This window comes from Syngnathus floridae, chromosome 12 (genome assembly GCF_059516105.1).
Source record: "Syngnathus floridae isolate MCC-2025c chromosome 12, RoL_Sflo_1.0, whole genome shotgun sequence".
NCBI lineage: Eukaryota > Metazoa > Chordata > Actinopteri > Syngnathiformes > Syngnathidae > Syngnathus > Syngnathus floridae.
This window is the reverse complement of record NC_142424.1, coordinates 1387945-1405612: the sequence shown is the minus strand read 5'-3', so window position 1 is coordinate 1405612 and position 17668 is coordinate 1387945. Positions and strand designations below refer to the sequence as shown.

The following is a 17668-nucleotide window of genomic DNA, read 5'->3' as shown; positions in this document are numbered from 1 at the left end:
AAGTAACAATTGTTTTCCTGTCCCAAGTCCTAGGTACCCAAGATGTACATGGCGACCAGACGATTTAACATGTGTGGTATCAGTGAGCTTCCAGCTTTGTCCGCCAGAGGGCGCTATGAACGTCTCAATGGTTCAGCAGGAGCCCTCACCAGTCGTGCTGTCCAACTGTACACAAAAGATTTTGCAGGTAAACACCAGCTGTATTATTCTCCAATTGGCAGGAATGTTTCCACATTATATATTTACTGATCAAAATTCGACCCACGTTTCCATTCAAAGGCAGCCAATTTAGGAATGGGTCAGAGGAAATGTAATGTTTGGTGATGCAAGTTGAAAAGCGTGATATTTCTTGGTGGTTACATCATGTTACATATAAGTGGAAAACTCTAGTGATAGCTTTCTGCATTTGCAAATTTACACACCCAAGAAGCATCAAAGGCTAAGTCCATCAGTCAGGTCCTAATAATTACCTTAGCATCTATTCAAATTTCAGTTTGCCCATCAGTAACTTTGAATCCACGTGATATGGTATCACGCGTTACCCTACCATTCTCCCGACCATGTTTAAAGTTTTCCCATTCTGACCCGTTTGCAATAAAAGCAGGACAGTCCCCGAGGTCTTGTCGATACATAATTAAAAACAGGATACAGGCGGTCGGCCTCCCCGCGCCGTGATCCATATAACATATGTCCAAACCATTAAGTGGGCCTTTTGTTCAACGCCGGCTCGCACGTAGCATTAGCGCTCGTTCAAATCGGCGTCCGTCATTCCATTTAAAGCCTAAAGGCGGAATAACGCTGCCTGATTATGTTTCACAGACCGTCTGGGATGGATTTTGCGTGACCAGCTTGTCAATTCCACTGATTCATCCTCCACCTGGACTGTGAGCTTTAGTTTATAATGGAGCAACCTAGCCGCTAACTGCGTCTGAGGATTTCAAACAATGATTGAAAACGTGTAACATAAACGGAGGTTGTAAAAGTGGAACAAATAGTGATTACATGGGTCTTAATAAAGGCTTGTGGCAGTAGAGCTAATAAAAGACAGCAAATAAGGGCGCTTTATAAACATGTAGCTCGTAACAATGATCACTGGGCTAATGAAACTTAATCTGTCTGAAAGTCCTGACCTCATTTGATGCTTTATTAGCACTATTGATTTTTTTACAATCCAGCCTCAACCCAGTTAAGGTGGGGGTGGATGTTTGCATATCAGCTTTGTCCGTACGCCAACTAACATCACCAAATCCTCCCCGGACAGATTAGCACTTGTATCATTCTGGATCGTTTTGGGGGTTGGATCTTTCTCATCTCATCTCAAGAGATTAAAATTCACACTCAAAGCCGGATTTCACTGGTTGTAAGTATGACTTTGATTGATAATCTGATTGTGATAATCCCAATCTTGATGCGTGTCATAATCCATGACTAGACATCTGAGCAATAAGCATTCATTTTTCATTTAGCAGGCGCTAACTACAACAATATGACGTTTTTACAGCTAAGGCCTAAAGGCACCCCCCTCCCCCAACCCCAGCTTCAAATCACATGACTTTCTTAAAAAGTGTCTTGCTATTGTTGGCTAGTCAAGTAATGAATACAAAGTGGATGCTTCAGTGGAGGCGCCCAGCAACTGCTTTATTTATTGTTTTTGCAGAGCATTTGGTTACATTCCGCTCACCTCCCGCCAATAATTCCTTCTGATGGGGAGCCGTACGTTGTTTAAGCTAACACCAGACGTGTTTATGCGGCGAGGCCTCCGGTAGCCCGACGAGTGTGACATCACCCGAAATCCCCCCAGCTGCTTGGCAGAGGCGTCCCGTCCATGCAGCTGCTAACTTTAAACACCCCGATAGTTCTTTTTTTTTCTCTCTCATACGTCTGTTAAGTTCTTCTTGTATGTTGTCGGCTAAATCCATTTGACGACTGTTAAGTTGAATCCCATTTGTCTTTTTTTGTTTTGTTTCTCTTTGCCTCTAACGGAGCTTTCCAAATTTCCACGAACTCATGAGGTAAACATTTGCTTGTAGGTTGCACGGTAATGTATTTTGTCGAGTTAATTTATGATAACATTGTTGAAGAACACCACGCACACACAATTGAACTGAAGTGAAATTCTGTTGGAAAAAAGAAAATCAATTACAAGTCTTATGTTTGCGCTGCAACTCCAGCGAATCGTGTTTGACTGCGAAAAACATTTGCCCTCCATAAATCGTCCCTCACCGTGTTAGCATTAGCAATCGTCCTCACTCATCCTTAGGATATTTTCCCCCCCACAAATATTTTTATTTGACAAACGGTGGACCCCACACAACAATCACTTGACGCTCCCGCTCAAATTTTTCCAAGTCGGCTTCCAAGTCAGACCGCAGGCTTTTACAGCTGCTGGCTGAAAAGTGCTGAGTCGCCACTAACCCGGGCCAGCCGGAGTAGTCGCCACGCTGGCCGGCCTAGCCGGACGTCTCCCATGGCGACGTCAGCTGGATTGAATGAGGCGAGCATCAGGGGGAACGTTGCAGTTATAATTCATCCGTGACACTTGTCAGCTGGATGTTATTACTTGGAAAGGAAATCGTGGGGGGTGCGTTCCAGACCAACCCGCGATACGTGAAATTCTGAGACGACAATGTAAAAAAAAAAAAAAAATCTTGTAATGGCTCTATAAATAAATACATCAGTGACAGTTTTCGAGGCCCGTTAAACTCTCGGAGCACGGGGTCAGCACCAGTGCGCCTCGGGCCACCGTGTTTAATGATTTGTCATTGGAAAATCCCCGTCACTAAGATCAATACGACATTTCATTTTTATACCAGCAACAGAATTCAATCTTGTTGAGGAACGGTCGCTTTGCCAAGCTCTTAAACAAACACTTTGCAGCCCAGAGCCATCGTTCAAGTGTCTGCGACGGATTATTCCTCGTATCTTTAAACACAAAAGAGATCCATATTAGTTCATGTTTGCGGCTCTGCTTCTGCTCAGTGTTTACGCCTCGCTGCCAGCCATGTGGAAAAAAAATAAAATGGAATGCGGCGCTATTATATTATTTCCCTTGTAGCATTGTTACGCTCTCATTCTCACTTGTAATATTCTAGCCCCATAGATGATGTCAAAGTCAATTAAATCAATGACAGTATAAACGATTGATTTGTGGCGTTGCAAAGAGCGTGTTTGTGTGTGTGGCCTCCGGGCCTTTTTGTGGCGGCTGCATAATTAAAGAGAATCTTAGTAAATATTTCAACAAAGTCCAGATGGAAAAGCCGATGCCTAAATGAGTGCTCCATGGACTTTTTTTGTGTCACTGCTATGCTTCGTCATTCTAGTAGAAGTACCGATACCTGACAAAAGTATTTGTAGCTTGTGCCTTGCCAATACTATTTATATAAGCTCCAGTGGTTTTAAGAGCCCAGCTTGATGTCCGTGACTCGCCTTTGCCAAAGCATGAGCTCATCTCTCGTCACCGCCCGGTGTTGTTGCTCAGCTTGAAGTAGTTGGAACGGCTACACAGTAGTGACCTTTGACCTGTCGGGGTGTGGGGTGGCCGCTCTGGCTTCATCTCTCGTGTGCTTTACGGCCCAAGGGGGACTGAGACCAAAAGGTCTTTGAATCACTTGCTTGCTTATTCTTTTGATTATTTAAATATTTGGGGGCGTTTTTGTTTGATATATTTTTTACGTATTTTACTTGTGCGTCTCACAAGTCGTTAGCCCCACCCGGCCTTTTTTTTTTTTTTCTTGCTTCAGGCTACGTGGTGTTTTAAAGTAGCGTGTGACCCGTTTGCCTGCTCGAGCTGGCGTCACCATAGCCCGCGGAGAACATTTGACTTGATGAACGGTGACAGACAGTGACAGCAAATTTAGGTTGCCTCAACTCGCTTTTCAAACGCATGCGGCTTTTTTTTTTGCTGTGAAAGCTAATGAAATCCAGACATGTTGTTTGCTTTGCCTTTGTTGGCCCTCCTGCAATGAAAAGTGACAAATCCACTTAATCTGCTCTTTCCTACCGATTTAAAAGTCTGGTGATCGAATGAGGATTTTCCCAGAGGGGTGTCTTCTGTGCAAATGCAAAGCAGATGCATTAAAAACATTGATGCTAATTGTTGGTGCTAATCGTATTAAGATGAACAACATGGTGGCAGCTGGTGGTCTGGAATCAGCTCAATTGGAGGGTCCCTTGTGGAACCTCGTACAGTAAGTCTTTTGACCTGGACACATTTCATCAAATTATCTTCAACCAAGTGAGCAGTGTGTGTTTAGACGTTTTTGACAGTAGCAAAAGGCAGTCTACGGCCCGCCAGCCATACTTTGCCCACCACGAATCATCTGGGATCGACAGGACATGAGTCGCTTAGTGAAGATCCTGGGTGTGGAGTTAATGTGGCAGATGCGGAACAAGCGAAATCTGACATCACTCTTGTGCTTTCCCCCTCTCGACCGCAAGCGCTGCTCGCTCTCTCACGATTCCCAGGAACGCTGCGGTGTAGTCGCTAAGCGAGGAGACCAGCGAATGGCGCTATTAAAGCTTGGAGTGTGGAGCCACTAATCATTTATTTAGCGTAGTCTGTAACAAGGCAAAGAATAATCGGCAAAGCATCGAAAGTGCATCGAGGATGTACTGTCTGATGTTCTGAACACATCCCAGCTTCAGTGGGGAGGGGAGGGGGGGAACGCTTGAAGTGTGGAGGCAGCAGCTCTCTGACCTCACTTTTGAAAGACTCACTCCCACTCTCCCGCCTCTCTCTAGTATTTCTGCATCCCGCTCTCAGTCGCAAAGCAGCCGAGCGGCAACAGCGAGGAGCCGACACCTTGCCGCGGAGGGACCATCATGCTGTCATCGTCGTCCGTCCACGTGTGAGGGAGACTTTACCGCCAGGGACAAAAAGGCTGCATGGTAGGACAGCAACCATTTCATGAACACCTAATCTTGAAATGTATGTTTTGAAATGAATTGAATTTTTCAAAATTGAATGAATAAAAATGTTAAATACCATTTTACAACTTGATTTTCCAAAGAGCAATGCAAATTTTTTTGCTTTAAAGAACACACAAATATGATTATATTTCTCTCAACTCTCTATGAAACTTTCAAACTAATTAGAATGAATTATTTTTTTTTAAATCAAAATAAAGGTAAATCTGCTTTGGGTAAACATGCTTTGGAATACAATGTTCTACATTTTAGCCAATTAAACAGTTTTGTTATGAACCGAATTTATTACTATTTGACTACATTTAGCAGGAAATGGAGAAATGTGTTAATGAGCTCTTGCGTTGCCTCACTGAACGGCATTCAAATGACTTCCAGATGCAATTCGGCCGATTGGCAATCACAAGCTCTTTGTCACTTTTTAAAAACGGGAGATCGGATGCAGATGGCGGATGGAGCGAGTCGCACCGTTTGCCGGCTCCAACCTTTGCAGCTCCAACATTCCCGGCATCTCCTTTCCAGGCTGGAAAGTTCTCGTCCGTCTGCCAGAGTGTGGGAAGCGACGGCAATCTCTGGATTGTAGCTTACTGAAGTCGAGCGCCCGCATGTCTGCTTTTCATGCATCGTTAGCCTCGTGGATTTGCCATTTCAGCGTTCGCCGGTCCAAATCTTCAGCACCAGCCAGCACCTGACTGCACGTTGACCACACTGTTGCCGTCATAGGGTGGGTTCATCCCACTAAATGTGTCACAGAGAGGCTCAAGCCAGCCATGAGGTGAAAGGCCAAGACAATAAAATCCAGAGAGGCCGCATACCTGCGCCTCTGTTTGGAAGAAATTACCGGCCGTGTTTAGCGGGGTGACAAAGGGGAGCTCTGACAGGCCCTCCGTCAAACGGCAGTCCGAGATGCCTGAGAATGGTTTGATGCTCTTTCAGAAATGATCATTTTGTGGCTGGATTTGGAAATGTTCTTTTCTTTTTTCAAATTCAGCCTGATTTTCCATTCCAGATCAATCTACGTCGCCGAGTCTCAAGGTGAAGCATCATGGCCCCAAGAGTTGACATGTTCTGCCTCCTCGTGAGCGCCTTGCTCGGCTTCTCGTCCGCCGGCCTCGTGACAAAAATACTCCGGCATCGCCGCCACTTGCCTCAGGAGAACAACATCACCTCATACGGTGCGGACCGCCAGCCGGTGGTCTTTAACCATGTTTACAACATCAACGTCCCCGCTGGCCACCTGTGCTCTGTCGACCTGGACGCCACGGAGAGCACGGCGCCTACGGAAACGGCCGTCACCTCCGGCCGCTACCATCCCGCCGACGGGGAGAGCCAGATCGTCTTCACCCACCGCATCAACATCCCTCGCGGGGCCTGCGGCTGCGCCGCCGACCTGCCGCGAGTCCGAGACCTGCTGAGCCGCATCGAGATGCTGGAGGGGGAAGTGTCGGCGTTGAGGAGCCGGTGCGGGGGCGGTGCGAGCGTCTGCTGCGAAGCCCAGGCAGCAAGGAACGCGAGGAGCGGTCCGCTGTGCGGCGGCCACGGAAACTACAGCGCCGAGACGTGTCGATGCACGTGCGAGCCCGGCTGGAAGGGCAGCAACTGCACCGACGTGGAGTGCCCTGAAAACTGCGAAGACCACGGCCATTGCGAGGACGGCAAGTGTGTCTGCGAGGATCCCTGGACCGGTTCCGACTGCTCCGAGCTGCTCTGCCTCAACGATTGCCTGGGCCGCGGGCTGTGCGTCAACGGAAGCTGCCGCTGCGAGCCCGGATTTTCCGGCGAGGACTGCGGACAGCTCAGCTGTCCTGCCGACTGCCACGGTAACGGCATCTGCGTGGATGGCCGTTGCGCATGCGCGGCGGGTTACGGCGGCGACGACTGCTCCCGCTTCGCTTGCCTCAACGACTGCAACAATCGAGGCACCTGCTTCAACGGGATGTGCATCTGCGACGCCGCCTACCGAGGCGACGACTGCGCCCGCTTGGCGTGTCCCGACGACTGCAACGGCCGAGGCCAGTGCGTGGACGGGCGCTGCGCCTGCGACCTCGGCTTCCGAGGCGACAACTGCGGCGACCTTTCCTGTCCCAGCGATTGCCTGCAGAGGGGGCGCTGCGTCAACGGGCAGTGCGTGTGCGACGAAGGCTTCGGCGGCGAGGACTGCGGCGTCAGGACCTGCCCGGCCAACTGCTACGGTCGCGGGGACTGCGTGGAGGGCCGCTGCCAGTGCCACGCCGGCTTCACCGGCGACGACTGCGCCCTGCTGAGCTGCCCCCGCAACTGTCGCAATCGCGGCCGCTGCCTCGACGGACAGTGCGTGTGCGATGAAGGCTTTGCCGGCGACGACTGCGGTCGTAAGGCCTGCCCCAACGACTGCCTGGCTCGAGGCCACTGCCGCGACGGCGTGTGCGTCTGTCACGACGGCTACTCGGGCCGCGACTGCTCCCGGCTCACCTGTCCGGACAAGTGCAACGGCAGGGGGCGCTGCGTCAAGGGAAAGTGCCAGTGTGAAAGCGGGTACGAAGGGGTAAGCTGCGCAGAGAGGAGCTGCCCCAACGGCTGCCACAACAGAGGACTCTGTGTCCAGGCTCAGTGCATCTGCGACGAAGGCTACATCCGAGAAGACTGCTCTGAAGGTAACCAAGGTTTCATGTGTTCCTTTTATTGTCACATTCCCATATGTAGGTAGGCACTTTTTTTTTTTTTTTTAAATAACTTCACATTGTGTAATTGTAATTACCCAAATTGTGTATTGCAAATCACTTTGCTGACCTGCACATTACGGCTCCTTGAAGCCACTTCCATAACCACTGCTTTAAATTGTCTTACCTAATATATGGTTGGAAGTCTTTTTAAAATCACTCCCCCCAAATATATTCTTGTGAGCACTTTTTTTTTTTTTTTTTTATCTTCGGCATCTCTTTCACTACTTCCAGATGTTTCTCTGGAGCTTGCATTAGCTTGTGCGCACTGGACCATGAGAACCTTTTTTTTTTTTTCTTTCTCCCAGTTTCGCCTCCTAAGAATCTCACCGTGAGTGAAGTCGCCTCGGAGACGGTGGACTTATCCTGGATCAACGACATGCTGGTGACCCAATACCTGGTCACATATGTGCCCACCCAACCCGGCGGGCTCCTTTTGGACTTGACTGTGGCCGGGGACAAAAGCACGGCCACGCTCAAAGAGCTGGAGCCGGGTTTGGAGTACAGCATCAAGGTCTACGCCATTCTGAGCAACGAGAGGAGTGTACCGGTTAACGCCAGCGTAGCCACAGGTACCCAAAAGCTGGAAAAAAAAGACCAGTTCCCATCAATTCAACCTATTCTAAATTTAGCCTGTTCAGCTCATTTAGGAAAATTCCCAAATGTTTTTCCAATGGTTTTGGTTTGAATCTTCGCAGCTCTTCCAAAACCAGAAGCTTTGAGATTCAAGTCTGTGAACGAGACCTCCGTCGAGCTGGTGTGGGAGCAGCTCAACTTTCCCTTCGATGGCTGGGAGATCCACTTCCGCAACATGGTAGGTTTCCTTTGAACGCTTTCCCCGGGATTTTATGAGTGCGAGGTGCTAAAGCGGGCCCTTTTCATGGAAATCCTTGCTCAGCACAACATGCATTTGATCTAGTCGCCAGCGTTTCTTTTAACATATGGAAAATGATTTCTCATTCACTTGTCTGATTTGTGCTTGTTTTTGGGTGTTTTTTCTTTTTTAAGAAAGAAGAAAATGGAAAGGTGGTGAGCACAGTTCCCTCATCTCAAAACCGCTTCCTCCAGTCTGGCCTGGGGCCGGGTCAGGACTACGAGGTGTCCATCAGCGTTATAAAGAACAACACCAGGGGACCACCGGCGATCCAACGAGTCACAACCAGTGAGTTATTTTTTACCTTGTTTTTTTTTTTTAATTTGGGGAATTAGCCCCGTGACATTTGAACCTCCTGAATATTCCCCGAAGCATTCCGAAATAACTTCAAGGTCACGCCTGAGCTCAAGTCTCTCATCAGACTTTTGTCTGGAACTATTAACTGTGTCTTTTGGATTTCATTTTGTCAACTTTGAACAAAGTGTTTGCCTTGGCTCTTTAAAGTCTTGACTCAGTCTCAACACCCCTTCAAAGTGTTGACCTCACCCGACGGTCTCTGATGACGCGACTCTTCCCGTCTGCAGACATCGACGCCCCGCAGCGGCTCCAAGTGTTGGACGTGAGCGACTCCTCAGCGCTGATCGGCTGGTCTGAGCCCGCGGCGCCGACGGACCGGGTGACGCTGCTCTACAAGCCCAGCCGAGCCTCCTCCAAGGGCGCCGAAGTTGAGATCTTCCTGCCCGACAAGCAGCACAGCCTGGAAGGCCTGAAGCCCGACACCGAGTACACGGTGTCGCTGGTGGCCCACAGCAAGAACGTCAGCAGTGAGCCGGCCACCGTCACCTTTACCACAGGTGGGCTCCATCCTAAAGTTTTGCTTCTGTGCCACTCGCATGACTAACATGAGGGTCTGGTATGGCGTGAAGCTCTGGACGCCCCCCGGGAGTTGCTGGCCGTGCTGCAGACAGAAAACAGCATCACCCTGACGTGGCGCAACAATCAGGCCGACGTGGACAACTATCGTGTGAAATACAGCCCGCTGTCTGGCGCTGCCCACGGCGAGGAAGTGTTCCCGCGAGGACCGGGACTAAGCACCACGGCCACAATCACGGGTAAGTGTAGAGGGGAGGCCAACACTTTTTTATTTTTTTTTTTCACCTCTGGTGGCTGTCCAGGGCTAAAGCCAGGGACCGAATACGGGATTGGCGTGACCAGCGTGAAGAATGAGCGGGAGAGCCTCCCAACCACCATAAACGCAGCGACGGGTGAGTGACATCATGAACCTGACAAAAAATCAGATTCGTGACTGATGGTTTCCTTTCAGATCTGGACCCTCCCCAAGGTCTGGAGCAAGCCGAGTCTACGGAGACGTCCATCCGCATCAGATGGGAGAAGCCGCACGCCAAGGTGTCCCGATACCGGCTGGTGTACGTCTCCAGAGACGGACAAGTGGAGGAGGCGGAGATCCCCGCCTCGGAGACGACCTTCGTCTTGCCCGACCTGACGCCGGCAACGAGTTACACCGTCACCTTGACGGCCGAACGAGGCCACAGGATGAGCTCGCCGGTCACTCTGGTGGCATCCACAGGTACCGGGGGGGGGCACCGTAACCCATTGATTTCCTCACAGGTACTCTTGGAGTCCTTTGAACTTGGGGGAAGAAACATTTGTAGCCATGATTTGAATTCGTAAAACATGAATGGAGGTCACTGAATGGAATGTTCATCCCTGGTCGAGGCTCCCAAGAAGTCAACTCAAGCGTGCAAAAATTGCAGTGATTGTGGTTTTGTTGGCCAGCAGAGGCAGCCAGCCCCTCAGCGAGCCCCTCAGCGAGCCCCTCAGCGGGCCCCTCAGCGAGGCCCTCAGCGGGGCCCTCAGCGAGCCCCTCAGCGAGGCCCTCAGCGGGGCCCTCAGCGAGCCCCTCAGCGAGGCCCTCAGTGGGGACCTCAGTGAGCCCCTCAGTGGGGCCCTCAGCGAGGCCCTCTGTGGCCAACCTCACCTTCTCCGACATAACCTGGGACGGCTTCACGGCTTCCTGGAGCCCCTCGGGCGGCGACTTCGACAGCTTTGTGGTGGAGGTAACAAACTTGGACGATATGGCGCAGAGCCAGAACCTGAGCGTGTCGGGCGGCGCGCTCAGCCTGGGCCTGTGGGGCTTGAACGCTAACACCACCTACATGGTGGTCCTGTACCCCCTCTACCGGGACACTTTTCTGGAGCCAGTGTATGGCCAAGCCACCACAGGTACCAGGTCCATTCCCGTGCCTTGCCACGCTAGCTTTTTATTCCCCTAACAAATTGCTCAATGATGTCATCAACATTCATGAAGCTTGGAATGAGCCGTCAGTGCATGGAGATCATCGTGAGCATGCCCCTCAAGAAAAAGGAACATGTGCTTGCCTTTCAGAAATGTCCCCTCAAAGCTGAGTCTCGCTAACTTTTTGTGAAGTCTAACTATTTGCTGAGCTGCTCAAACAGCTTTGACTGATTTTCCTTCCAACTTTCTCTTTTGTTGTGCCGCATGCCGCGCATACATGGCCCTAACCTCATTGAATCACGCGTCTGCCTAACCACAACCGCAGAGAGAAAGCCCAAAGCGTCCCATTCTTCTATCAAAGTGCATGACGCTCAGCCCCGCCCCCTGCATCGATACGCTGCGAGGACTGCCAAAGCAAAAGCATCTTGTCGTAATCCTTTGAACAACTCGAGAGCATGATTGGTTCAGTCTACTTTTGCTAAGCCGCACCCCCTTGGAAACGGAGACCATCGCAACGTGACAAAGAACAGAAATCCAAAACTAACCAAAGTCAACACAGAGCTGGATAAAATGTTGATTTTGGGAGCCCCAAAATGTCTAACGGCGCTTTCTCCCTTCAGCGTCTCAGCCGTCGCTCGGTGAAATTAACGTGTCCAACGTGACGTCCGAGAGCTTCTCGGTGGTCTGGAACCACACCGAGGGCCCCTTGGACGGGTTTGTCCTGGAGATTATTGACTCTGATTGGCTGATGAAGCCGAGGGAGTACAACCTGTCCCGCTTCGCAACGGCACATCAGGTGTCGGGGCTGCGGCCCGCCTCGGACTATGTAACCTTCCTCTACGGGACGTACAAAGGAGCCCGAACGAGCGCTGTCAGTGTCGTTGCGACCACAGGTATTTTTTAAAATAATCCCCATTGAGATTTTAGAAGAAAAAAAATGATGCTGTCGTCCCTGCGAAGGATCTCGTACGCTTCAAATCAATCGTCTTCTTGACTTCTGAGCTTGCATCGTATTGCTGACATCAGCAGTTTTTGGGTCGAAAGTCGTTTGACGGCCTTGCAGGGACGACATCACAGTGATGTAAAAAAAAAAAAAAAAGTTTTAGTTTAACAAGCATCTCCTGTATATCTCTTTCTCCCCTCTCGTAGCGGAAGAGCCAGATTTGTCCCAGCTAGTTGTCGCTAACGTTACCTCAGACCGAGTGTCTCTGACGTGGCGGGCGGCTGCCAAGACGTTTGATAACTTTGTCGTAGAAGTCAGAGAGTCTGCTTTGCCCTCGCAGGCCATGGGTCAGGTTGTGCCGGGCCACGCGCGCTCCACGCTCATGGCCGGCCTTAAAGCCCGTACACACTACAATATAAAGCTGTACGCCAGCACCGGCGGCAGCAACACGCCGCCGCTATTCGCTGAGGCCACGACAGGTAGGCCCCTCCCACTCCCACCACCACCACCGAGCCGCCCCTCAACCGCCATCTTCTTCTTTGTGTTCAGAGGACGCCCCCGTGTTGGGCCCGGTGAGCGCGCTGTCTAGCGGTCCGCATAACCTCAGCGTGAGCTGGACTATCGCGTCGGGCCACTTTGACGGCTTTGTTGTCCGTGTCGGTGACGCCGAGCAAGAGTCTGAGGCGCGAGAGTTCAGTTTGCCCGGCCACGCCGCAAACCTTACCGTCTCTGACCTGATGGACGCCACGAGCTATAACGTGGAAGTTTACGGCTTTTCCCACGGCCGCCGCACTCCCTCCACGCTTGTCCACGCCGTCACAGGTACCCTCCGGCTTCGCACCTTGCTCACTGCATGAAAGCAAAATCCACAAAATCAGAGAGAACCAGAACAGGCCTTTCCCAAGACGACTTAAGTGACAAAAACAACCTCCTCGCCCCTCCCTCCAGCACCTTTACCCAAAGTGGAAAACCTGACCATTTCCAACGTCACCCCCTTCGGCTTCCGTGCGTCGTGGAGCGTGAAGCAGCGGCAGCCGCGGGAAGACTCGGCGTGGTCCTCCTCCGGGGCTTTCAGCCACTTTAACCTAGTGGTGACCGACTCGGGATGGCTTCTGGAGCCTCAGGAGTTCAAGGTTCCGGGAAACCAGAGCCACCTGGACGTCGGGGGGCTCATCACCGGGATAGGCTATGAGGTCAGGCTGACGGGCGTGTCAAAGGCGGGGCTCCTCTCTCGGCCCCTCACCGCGCTTGCCCTCACAGGTACCAACCGCAGGGAAAGCAACTACCTTGACTTCCAGTTCTTTGACCTCTGAGTCGTTGCTTGCTCAGTTTTTGTTTCTTTCTTTCAAGCTCGCCACACGGCAACGCCTCCGTTGATTGATTTGTTTTGAAGTCATGGAAGACGCCGGTCACTGGGCTCTGCCATGTTGCCATGTTGCCATGTTGCCATGTTTTGCTGCTGAGGCTTCTTCGTATTGCCGCCCGACCTGATTTATGACGAAGACTGGTTTCCACTTCTCATTTGCTTTTAAGCGTCTATGACGCGGTCTTGGCAGGAGCAGGCATTGCGGCGCTCCTGTCCCTTTTTTTTTTTTTTCCCTTTCCCCCCCCAAATCAAATGCGAGCCAGCTCGTTGGTTTGCGTGCGTATTTGACAGCGTGTTTTCCTTCCGATGGTTTGAAAGGGACACTTGTGCTTCTATTCTCGGCATCAGCGTACGATGGGAGCTGGAGCTTGTTCCATTCTATTAACCCGGGGCTATCATTGAACCTGAGCTACAATTGGATGTAACAAAAAATATTGAACCTCTGAAATCGAATGAAAGGAGCCAAACTGTCAGAGGAAGGAAAACATTGAGCATGACGTTTGGATTCTCTTTGAATGCGCTGCAAGCGTGGCTGGCGGGAGGAAGGACGCATGGCACCAAACTAGGTTCCTCCCGTCTGAAAGTGACTCAATTGAAACTCTCCGACAAGCTTTTTTTGTCTCTTCCATTTTTCCTTACTTCCGCTCGGACTAACTTGCACTCGCATCCCCATCGGTGACCTCCGAGGAACCTTCTAATGTGTCTGTCTGAAGATCCCCAGTGGATGAACCAACCAACAAACTTTCCTTTCCGGCCCAGAGGCAGAACCCGAGGTGGAGCACCTCTTTGTCTCCGACATCACGGCCGACAGTTTCCGCGTGTCGTGGGCGGCGGATGAAGACCTCTTTGACAGATTTGTCATCAAACTACGGGACAGCAAAAGATTGTCCCGTCCTCAGGAGCACATTGTCCACGGTGCTGAGCGGACCAGGCTAATCACCGGACTCATGGCAGGCACAGAGTATGAAATTGAACTTTACGGCCTTTCTTTGGACCACCGCTCCCAACCGATCATTGGGGTTGCTCAGACAGGTACCCGACCCGAACTACACACCTCTCAAAACTGGATCTGCTGCTCCACACTAACCCCTTGAACCTGGATCTGCGTTATGCATACTAAACTCTCAGACCTCCCAGAACTGGATCTGTTACCTCTGGAACCTCTAAAAAATGATTCAAACTAACTCCTTGAAGCCCTCAGAACTGGATCTGTTTTTTTCTCTACTAACCTCTGCTTAGAACTGGATCCAATGGTTTCACATCAGCCTCTGGAACCTCATTCTTATAACTAACCTCTTCGAAACTTGTTCCAATGCCTTATTTGAACTTTATGGGACCTCTCAGAACTGGATGGTTTGTACTAAACTCTGGAACCCTTCCAAACCAGCTCGTCTACTAATCTTTCGGAATCCTCTGGTCTCATCCTTTGGTTTTCTGCTAACCTCTGGATCAAGTTACCAATTGGTTTTCTTTGGTGGAGGCTTGCTGAGCCCGGACCACTTTGAGTCCTTGGACCTTTTCTCTAGTGCTTTTAACTCCTTTTCCCTCCACCAGGCCTGACTACTCCAAAGGGGCTTCGTTTCTCCGACGTGACCGACTCGTCAGCCGTGGTCCACTGGTCCACGCCTCAGTCCGCAGTCGACAATTATCATATCACCTACGCGCCATTTGAAGGAGGTGAGGCTCGTGAGTCCCGAGTCGTCTCGGGCAGGGATGAGGACTCGAGTCCTAATCCTTTCTTGTCCGCAGGAAGCCCGATGAGCATAACCGTGGACGGCGGCGTGCTGCAGGCTCTGCTGCCCAACATGAGTCCCGGCAGGATGTACCAGGTGACCATCAGCGCGGTGAAGGGCCTGGAGGAGAGCGAGCCGAGCGGTGACGTCGTAACCACCGGTTAGTCTACGCAGCCCTCGGGGCCCCTGAGAAGATCTTCCAATGAGACCGTTGCTATGGATTACCCCGACAGCTTTGGACCGACCTCAAAGTCTGACGGCGCTTAACATCACAGACAGCTCGGCCCGGTTGCGATGGCAACCTCCCGTGGCTGCGGTGGACGGATACGTGATAACGTACAATTCCGAGTCAGGTTTGTCTGTTGTGCTGCTTGACTTGAAAATGTCTCCGTGTTGATTTGTGCCCACTCCCCCCTCCCATCAGTGGCCCCGATCGTGGAGCGTGTTTCTGGAACCGAGTTGCAGATAGGCTCACTGCTTCCAGGCACTCTCTACTCGGTGGAACTCTTCGCCACCAGGGAGGCGCAGATGAGCGCATCTGTGCTGACACAATTCACCACCAGTAGGCTCGGATGAAAATCAAATCAATCTTGTTGCAACTTTGCTAACCCAGATTTGTTCCCAGAGGTGGACCCCCCTCGAGATCTGGTGGCCGTCAACATTCAAACGGACAGCGCCACTCTGACATGGAGACCCCCGCAAACGGCCATTAGCGGTTACTCGCTCACCTTCTCCGCAGCAGATGGCACCACCCGGGTATGCCGTAAGCGGCCTTTGACACACGAGGCCAACTTACCGGTAATAATTTGTCGCAAACGATTTTGTAGGAAGTCATGCTGAGCTCCACCGCCTCTTCGTACAACATGGCCCAGCTGGCCAGGTCCACAGAGTACACGGTACACCTGCAAGCCATCGCCACAGCTGGGCGGAGCCAACACGGGACCACAGTCTTTAGCACAGGTCTTCGCCATCGTGATCCCAAAGTCCTGTCCTGGTGGAAAACTGTTTCAAACTGTTTTTGTTTTTTTTTTTGCTTGTTTCCAGTGGGCCATCTGCACAATTACCCCAAAGACTGCGCTGAGCTCTTCCAGAACGGGGAAAACACGTCTGGCGTGTACGCCATCTACGTGGCCGGCGTCGAGAGCCAGCTCATCCAGGTCTATTGCGACATGGAGACGGATGGCGGCGGATGGCTGGTGAGCATTTGAGCAGCACTGCCAGTGACTTTTTGCATTCATTTCTCTTCTCTGACAAGGAACCAAAGCATGTTGCTCACTTCCACAGGTCTTCTTGAGACGGCAAAATGGAAGGCTCGAGTTCTTCAGGAACTGGAAGAACTATACCGCTGGTTTTGGGAACATGAACGCCGAGTTCTGGCTGGGTACGTTTCTTCTCCCTCCGACTTGTTGAGGATGTTACTGCTCGATGGTGTTGCCGGATCAGCTCGACCGTTGCAGGTCTGGGCAACCTTCACAAGATCACCTCCGCTGGCCAGTACGTGCTGCGCGTAGACCTGAGGGACGCTGGAGACACAGCCTACGCTCAATATGACAAGTTCTCCATTGCAGAGCCCAGAACACGCTATAAACTTTACATCGGCGCCTACAGTGGGACAGCAGGTAAGCTTTTTTTTTTTCTTTTCTTTCATCAATATAAGAAGCTTACAAGTGTCTTCCCTCATCAGGTGACTCCATGACTTACCACCAGGGCCGTCCTTTCTCCACTTTCGACAACGACAATGACATCGCCGTCACCAACTGCGCTTTGTCCTACAAGGGAGCCTTCTGGTACAAAAACTGCCATCGTGTCAACCTGATGGGAAAATATGGAGACAAAAGTCACAGTAAGGTGCGGGACACGTCGACTCGCAGAGACGTACGAGCGGTGAGCACACAAGCTCTTTAAATCGACTCATAATTTTGTTGTGATGGTTGTGGTCCACAGGGCGTCAACTGGTTCCACTGGAAGGGCCACGAGACCTCCATCGAGTTTGCCGAGATGAAACTCCGACCGGCCAACTTTGGGAATCCTGAGAGCAGGAGGAAAAGATCGTAGAGTCGCACGTCAGGACTAAGCTCCTTGCCTAAAACACACACATGCACATTCAGTTCGACGCTCAGGCCCATCCCTCCAGGGACAAAGGGCTTATTTGTTCACCATTTATTTGTTCACCATCTATTTGGTACATTATCCACATGATCATCATTGGCCTGTAATGGTGAAATTGAACCTGAACTCTGCATTAGCGGTCGTTAAAATTGAGCTTTATTTACTGTGTAGGAGGCACTGTAGAATGTCAGAGAAAAGTGCATGTCATTTCCATTGATAGCCACTAGGTGGCAGTGTTCACCAGTTTCTACCATTACTTTAACAACATCGCCGATAAAGTATACTGGTTATGTTACACACAAATAAATAAATAAATGACTAAACAGACATTTGATTGTTACCTTAAATTTGTTTTGAGATTTTTGTGGAAACTTTGGTGCAGTGTGAGCTGATCTTTTGGATTAAGGATAAGGTTTGGGGTTAGGGTTAGCGTCCACTGGACTCTTTGTATGGGGTGGGGGGGGGATCCAGAACTCATGTATACCTTTTGTTGACAATTTATGAACACTTAATGTACTTTCTGTTTTCTCTTTATGGATCATAGCGAGATGGCACGGCGTACATAAAGCACATTTGAGTGACTGAGCTGGCGAAGAAGATGATGGACGGACGTAGCCTGTAGTGATGTGCATTCCAGTTCTTTTAAGTGAACTGAATCTTTAAAATCAGTTCACTCAAAAGATTCATTCAAACGAATCGTTCGACGAATCGTCCCCCCCCACCCACACACGCACACGTTTTGTTTTTTTGTTTTTTCGTGAGTG

At 50.7% G+C, this 17668-nt stretch overlaps 1 protein-coding gene across 6 annotated transcripts; it reads left to right on the top strand.

Annotated features, from left to right (window-relative positions):
• Positions 1-29: 29 nt before the first annotated feature.
• Positions 30-17231, top strand: LOC148389376 (tenascin-like). Of its 6 annotated transcripts, XM_088391048.1 has the most exons (28): positions 31-187; positions 1262-1360; positions 4741-4887; positions 5933-7556; positions 7931-8194; positions 8321-8436; positions 8631-8784; positions 9081-9350; positions 9423-9608; positions 9672-9761; positions 9821-10084; positions 10294-10740; positions 11374-11646; positions 11903-12175; positions 12246-12518; positions 12645-12956; positions 13822-14094; positions 14617-14739; positions 14812-14955; positions 15029-15148; positions 15220-15357; positions 15421-15551; positions 15623-15755; positions 15840-15991; positions 16080-16176; positions 16253-16414; positions 16480-16643; positions 16740-17231. In XM_088391048.1, exons 4-28 carry the CDS (start codon positions 5969-5971, stop codon positions 16848-16850), a joined length of 6258 nt encoding a protein of 2085 aa, XP_088247174.1. In that variant the 5' UTR covers positions 31-187; positions 1262-1360; positions 4741-4887; positions 5933-5968; the 3' UTR covers positions 16851-17231. The 6 variants fall into 6 exon arrangements, with proteins under 6 accessions (XP_088247171.1, XP_088247174.1, XP_088247170.1 ...); XM_088391044.1 differs by lacking the exons at positions 11374-11646; positions 11903-12175; positions 12246-12518; positions 12645-12956 and having other exon boundaries at positions 32-187; XM_088391045.1 differs by lacking the exons at positions 1262-1360; positions 11374-11646; positions 11903-12175; positions 12246-12518; positions 12645-12956 and having other exon boundaries at positions 30-187.
• Positions 17232-17668: the final 437 nt, after the last annotated feature.